The sequence below is a fragment of the Electrophorus electricus genome, chromosome 4, assembly GCF_013358815.1.
Source record: "Electrophorus electricus isolate fEleEle1 chromosome 4, fEleEle1.pri, whole genome shotgun sequence".
NCBI lineage: Eukaryota > Metazoa > Chordata > Actinopteri > Gymnotiformes > Gymnotidae > Electrophorus > Electrophorus electricus.
The window spans coordinates 24,684,066-24,690,822 of record NC_049538.1 but is presented as its reverse complement, the minus strand read 5'-3'; the positions used below and the strand labels follow the sequence as shown (position 1 = coordinate 24,690,822).

The 6,757-nt window shown below is 43.7% G+C and overlaps 1 protein-coding gene across 1 annotated transcript; it reads right to left on the bottom strand.

The window, feature by feature from the left end:
* Positions 1-2,775: 2,775 nt before the first annotated feature.
* Positions 2,776-5,626, bottom strand: cibar2 (CBY1 interacting BAR domain containing 2). The gene is made up of 9 exons (XM_026999576.2): positions 5,558-5,626; positions 5,104-5,338; positions 4,788-4,856; positions 4,482-4,583; positions 4,358-4,363; positions 3,814-3,918; positions 3,520-3,633; positions 3,255-3,419; positions 2,776-3,100 (listed from the first exon to the last, which is right to left on the bottom strand). The coding sequence occupies exons 1-9, from the start codon at positions 5,575-5,577 to the stop codon at positions 2,930-2,932; spliced, it is 987 nt and encodes a 328-aa protein (XP_026855377.2). The 5' UTR covers positions 5,578-5,626; the 3' UTR covers positions 2,776-2,929.
* Positions 5,627-6,757: the final 1,131 nt, after the last annotated feature.

The following is a 6,757-nucleotide window of genomic DNA, read 5'->3' as shown; positions in this document are numbered from 1 at the left end:
GGATATGTCTCACAGTTTGTCATAATCTGGTAACCGCACTGATCTCAGTGTTCCTTTGTTCCTCTGTCTTGTCTCAAACTTGACAGCTCTTAAAGGTCACAACTCGAGCTGAATAAAAAGTAAGAAAAAAAGGCAAGAGACCACATTAGCAGTTCTTTCATACCCTTTCTGGAGTACATCACATGCATTATTAAACCCAGCATGCCGTAGCGTACTAAACATTTGGTCCTGATTACTGAAGGATTTGACAGGGCTGGAATAGAGTGCCTCTCGGCAGTCTCTTTTTGGAGTGATTCTCAAACCATTTTTGAATTTGGAATCCCTTTTTCTTTTTAAAAAAGATTGCTATATTTTAATTGTCAAGTGATAAATTGTGATTTTCCCTCTCTCTCTCTCTCTCTCTCTCTCTCTGTCCCACACATGAACTGGAGCAGGAGAGTGGCATTCTTAGCAGGACAGAAGATTCTTCCTCAGCACTCTTGGCAGTGTTCGTGGACTCCGGATGGATTTGTCTTGTTCTTCAGATGTTTGGTTGGCTGGACCACGACAAGCTGGGTCATGCCAAGCTGATCTTTCTGATGTTTCAGGATGAGCGGATTGTGGATTTTCTGGTTCATTTTTGAAAGTATGGAAGCTGTTTCAACTTTCATGACGCAATGACGGCCACTATGGGCTGGACGAGCCTTTATTTTTAAATAAGGTTCCCCACTTCAGAGTGATTGCTACAGCCTTTACCAGGGCAAGGTTAACAGAAGTTAGGCATTTGGCAGACATCTGGACTTTTGGCAGAACAGATTGGGTTTAAGTCTGAGAGAACTCTTGGGAGCTTCTTTGGTAGCTTAAAGGCTTCCTCTCATCAGCTCTGATGTTGTCTGCATGTCATATTCAGCACACTGAAGGAAGGCTGTGACTCCAAATGGAGCTGTCTTTGCCTTTGAAGGTCCGCTGCCGTCATGGAAGCTCCTGTATAAAGACCCCCATCCCAAACACGCCGGGGGCCTCCAGTAGGACTTCCCCGGATGCTTCAGTGTTCCGCATGTTCCGGCTTGATCCCGATATTGCGCTTCATGCCTACACTGATAGCTCCAGACACTTCAGATAGCTCCAGACACCCTCCTCAAGCTCCTGAGTTGGATCCTAAGAGGGTTGGGGCTTCTGTTTACTAATGTTGTTTATTTTCCATTGCCAATACTCTGAAGTTCAGCATGATAAACATGTTTGGGTAAACTTTCTAGTGGGACAAGCAGGTTTTGTTTTGTTTTTAAATCTTTTTTTTGGCATGTGAAGGTTATGTATGTAGAAGTCAGATTGCTTCTAGCTTTAGTGGAATAACATATGAAGGATTTGTTTTGAACAGTGCACTCAATACCTGTGGTATTGAGGAAAAGATTTGTGTGGATCAAAATTGTATGCATATAAATGATGCAGGGAAGATAGAGATAAATCTATGATTATTGTTACTATTGTAATTTTTTTTTATTAATCTCACCTTTTCCGCACCCTCGCTCTCGCTCTCTCTCTCCCTCTCATTCATTTCATTTCATGCTAGAATGTTTTATTAGAGAAGTCAGGACAATGCACTGTTGCTCTGATGATGAGTGTTAGGAGTAGACTGGAGGACTGAGCAACTTGGCCCATCTCTCAGTGAAGTACGGCCCACCTTTCAGTAGCTCAGCCAGTCACCCACTGTAGTGAGCACAGCCTCCAGCCTGTGCTGCCCTCACCCCTTAGTGTCATGCTTCACAAACAGGAGATGTGGAACTCTTTGGATAACCGTTCCTGGACCATTCAGAAACATTACCAAAACGCAAACCAAGGCAAAGTTTATGAAGGTATACTTCTCTCTCTCTCTCTCTCTCTCTCCCTCTCTCTCTCTCTCTCTATCGATCTATCTCTATCTCTCTGCCACACACATACACAGAGTGTACAGAAACTTTAGCTCAATCACTGTGAAAGGCAATCCTTGGCCAATCTCAGACAATCCTCAGACAACCTGTGATACTGAGCTGATTTATCCCATCAGTTCCACAAGGTTAAACAGAATTGTGGGTTTCTGTGTGGTATAAACACTGATAACAAACACAAAGCCATGGGCCTCGATGACTGCGAGTGCAAGAAGAGATATGCCTCTCTCTACACAACTCAGTGTGTCTCTGTAGCTTTGTATATCTCGTCTCTTACATCTGTACAACACACTGGGGTCATTTCATCTTCCCAATTATACATTCAAACGATTCCAATGTTCATTCTTCTACGAATCATCATGTGGATCAGTGAGATGTCATGTTTTCACCTTCACACGCTTTGCTTTGGTTTGAGTTTTGGAAATGTTTCTGAGTGGGTGTTTGTGAAGTAATGAATGACACAGAGAGATGAGGGCAGCACAGGCCAGAGGCTGTGCTCACTACAGTGGGTGACTGGCTGAGCTACTGACAGGTGGACAGTACTGTACTGAGAGGTCCACTCCTAACACTCATCCTCAGAGCAACGCAAGTCCTGCTGGGATTATGTTTGAGTCTGTTCACACTGCACAAAACACTTTCATATTTCACACTTTATAAACTCTTACTTTACATCTGAGTTTTTGTGGATATTGACTTTCATGCACCCTTTATATGTCAGTTTTTGAATGTAACATTCTTAAAACGTAATTCGAGTTATTTTAAACTTTTGTCCGTAATATAATATCTTTAATGACATTTTAGTGACACACAGCAGTGTAACATCCTTAATGATTATGTATTTTATTACAATTAAGCACATTAGAAGCAACTGTGCTTTTTACAAACATCTTACAGATTTATTGGCCATAAAACAACCATTAAATTATACATAATCCAGCCTAAATGACATGGCCTGCATGAATGTGTGGCTTCCTTAGATGCATCTCCAAAATGGCGGCATCCTAAACTAACAGCATTAACACAAATCATTTCTGTCTCTGGTTCCTGACATATTCAGCGGCGTACGATCGTCTGATCGTACGTGGCTCACCTAGGTCGTCCTCTGAGTTGTACCGCTCCTCCTCTTCCTCGTCGTCCTCCTCTTCTTCTTCTTCATCCTCTGCCTCCCTCTCCCTGAGTAGAGTTCTCCTCAAAGACTAAAGAAAAATGGCTGCATAAGAAACACTTAAGACGTGTACGGCCAAGAGTCCAGCGGTCAATGGCAAAGGCCAGAATAAAGCAAACATGTGATGATGACTATTTAGCTATGCTTGGGACAGGGCCATTAAACCCGCTGTTTCCTGAGGTCACCTCTTTGGGTTGCTCCAGGGTCATTCTGGGGATGGAGGGAGGGGGGCTGGGGTGACGGGCCAGTCTGAGAGGAGGGGAGCTGGGACTCGGGTACGGAAGCATTGCAGCGGTGGAAGCTGTGTTTTCTAGCAGAGCCTCAGACAGCTGGATACGGTTCCTAAACACCTGAACAATAAGGGAGGATTGTGTGAGATGGGACCTTTCGCACCAGCAACAGGCATCTGGTATGGTTAAGGAGGTACTGGACCACTAAGCTCCTGTTCACCTGCAGATCTTTGTCGATGTCCATGGTTTCCATATTCTTGAAGGTGTGCGTATAGACCTCCACAGCTTTGGTATGGAACAGCATCTCCACCATGATGAAGTCTCTGAAGATTCTCTGAAATAAAAACCCAAACTTTAGCTTTTTACTGTTGAAGTTTATGGTTCTTGTGATTCTCCATTAGGTTTTCCAAAGTTAGGCAAACTGATGTAAACTCATGGTTTGCTATTCCAAGAAATGGGTATGGTGAGGACATTGTCCATGTTGTGTGCACTGTATTGAATAAGGATTGCTGACCTTTACGTCCTCCAGTTTGTGTCTCTGGAAGTCCAGGATGATGTCCTCCATCTGCTGGGTGCTTCTGTGGGCATAGCTAGTGGCCTTCTGCACATTCACCTCAGCCTGACAGGATGAAGCCATCCAGAACCCCCCCCCAAAGAAAGGCACAGCGAAAAGGGATGTCTCACTTTCATCATGAATGGGGTGGTGGGGGGGTGGTGGTATTTGGGGGTATGCAGGGCCAGGTAATGGCAACATTAAAGTTTTTAATTGATATCCTGTTTTTTTTTCATTTTGTGACTTGCCCTAGATACAAGTTAAATTTAGTATAAGACCCTAAATACATTTCAGCTGAAAGATTTTATTCCCCTGACTAGGCTTCATTTGCATACATAAAGAACAGAAACTATTATTAATTTGAGGGTGAAAAATGTGGACCACATTACAGAAAACTCGATTCTGATTATCTCATACTACGACCAGATTAGAAACTAAGTTTTAATGATCCCCAGTAATACCTACATCTAACAGAATTCTGGTTTAACGTGTATATCAGCGTTACCTGTGACTGGTGCGACGGGTCAAGGAAAGAAAGTTCACCTTAAATGAAACAACAGCACGTTGTTATCACCACAAAATGATAAGAAGCAGGCTCAGAGAGCTCTCTGTGAGTGTGCGAAGGATACGATGCCCTGTCTATCCGCCGGGTTCCTCAGCCGCAACGTTTCCAGCCGCTGCAGCTCTTTCACCTCCCTCTTGCGATCTGTGCTGAACTTCTTCAAGTCCGCCTGACCGCCAAACACCTCCAGCTTTTTAATGCTGCGCAACTCAGTCTCAACATGCAGGCACACATGCAGGCGTGCATCCTGTGTGGCCTTTGTCCTTTCTAGTTATTTACAAAAGCACTTTGCATCTAACCCTGGCATCATGTATTTAAGTATGCATTTGCATTGGCTTATTTTGTAATGAAAAATCAGCCAAAACCCACTTACTCGCTTGGCTTTCACTATATCACCATACGCCTTCAGAGGGGCAACCACACGTGTTTCCAGCCTCTCAACCTATGAGCACACAAGTGAGTGAGGAAATCAGCAACTTGCCGCACGTTTACGCCATTTAGCTGACACTTTGATACAAAGCAACTTACAATTATGACTGAGTACAACTTGAGCAACTGAGGGCCTAGGGCCTCGCTCAGGGGCCCAACAGTGGCAAGCTGGTAGTGGTGGGGCTTGAACCAGCAACCTGCTGATTACAAGTCAAGCAACTTAACCACTGCCCATGCAGGTACACAAAACCATGTCCCACCTGAGCCTGTCTGTAGTCCTGCACCATGGCCAAGTCCTCAGAGAAGTTTTTCAGGCACACGTTCATCTCGGAGTCTCCCGTGCAGGCGAACTCGTACAGCTGGCGCACGAGCGTGTCGGCCTTGTCCCTGAGCTTGGCTGTCTTGCGCGTGTATGCCGCGAGCAGCGTGCAGAACTGCCCCATGTATTTTTCCGCGTTACTTAAGGTCGACTCCATCGTCTTCAGCTGGCTGTCTCTGTGTTTGAAGCGCCTGTCACCAACTGCCACACTAACATGCTGTCGGTTTGATTACTAAACAGTCTAAATGCATGCCAACTCGTAGTTTGCATTGGTTATTCCGATTGGCAGCATATATTTTTAAAAGTATTTTTCTAATAATTACGAGTAACGTTTTGGCATGCAGATTGGGTTACTGTGTGTTCTATCCATGTGTTTTATCGAAAGTAAACCTTACCTGGACAAGACTGTAGTCATGGTTTATTGAACGCACACCCGTTGAGTTCCTGCTTGAGCTCGTTTCTTCTTTGGTGAGCGCACCTTTAGCAGGTAACTGAGCTGTTGCTATGGAGATGACAACAGAGCGGCCCTCGTTTTTCGCAAGTCTGGATATCTCACCACAAGATGGCAGTAGAGCCGTTCAAGGGAACTCATTCTTCTTTTTCAGTACGAGGAGAAAGAGGAAAAAATGGCATTTTTATTTATTATTTGAATTTGTATTTGTTATTGAATACATAATTTATTTATTTATCTATCTATTTATTTATTTATTTTATTTAATGTTACAGTGGGTGTATTAGTCGTTTATTTGTGTTTTGTTGGTACCATCATCTTTGTCTGTGTGTGATAATAGTGTGGACATGGTGGAGTGTAAATGAGGCTGTCAATGTGCTTCCACATTTCCCTGGTGGAAAACTGCTATGATAAACACTGCAATGTAGAGGCAACAGAGGCTTCCCTATGGTATACACACACACACACACACACACACACACACACACACACACACACACACACACACACACACACACACACACACACCCCTTCTTTCATTTTCAGTCAGACCAGGAAAGTGAAAATTGGGTTCCTGCCAAATCTCTCTCTCTCTCTCTCTCTCTCTCTCTCTCTCTCTCTCTCTCTCTCTCTCTCTCTCTCTCTCTCTCTCTCTCTCTCTCTCTCTCTCTCTCAATATACAAGATGGAGAGACTACTGAGAGATGTAAACAGTCCTGTACCAGAACTGTAACCTACTGTACTGGCTAGGATACATTATGTGAATAAATGACAAATCTCTGGGTAAGAGTGTCGGCCAAATGCCGTAATTGTATATATAAATGTAAACATAACCAGCATATCTGGTATGTATATAACCCAGGCAGACAGTGTACTGCATTATATTGTACTGTGATTAAAAGAGCTCTTTTTATCACAATGCAATAGCTGCTGTTATTATTATAACTTCTGATTCACATCTCCAATACTGCTGGGAGTCCACTGAGAGGTCTGTCTGCCCCACACTGGCGATTTTTTGTTTTTTGGGTTTTTTTTTCCACAGAATTAAAAATGTTTTTTTTCCAATGCCCACATTCCAAAACATTTTCCAACAGCAATATGCTGCAGCGTTTGAACGTCTGTCAGGTGCAGTTTCTCCGCGGTGT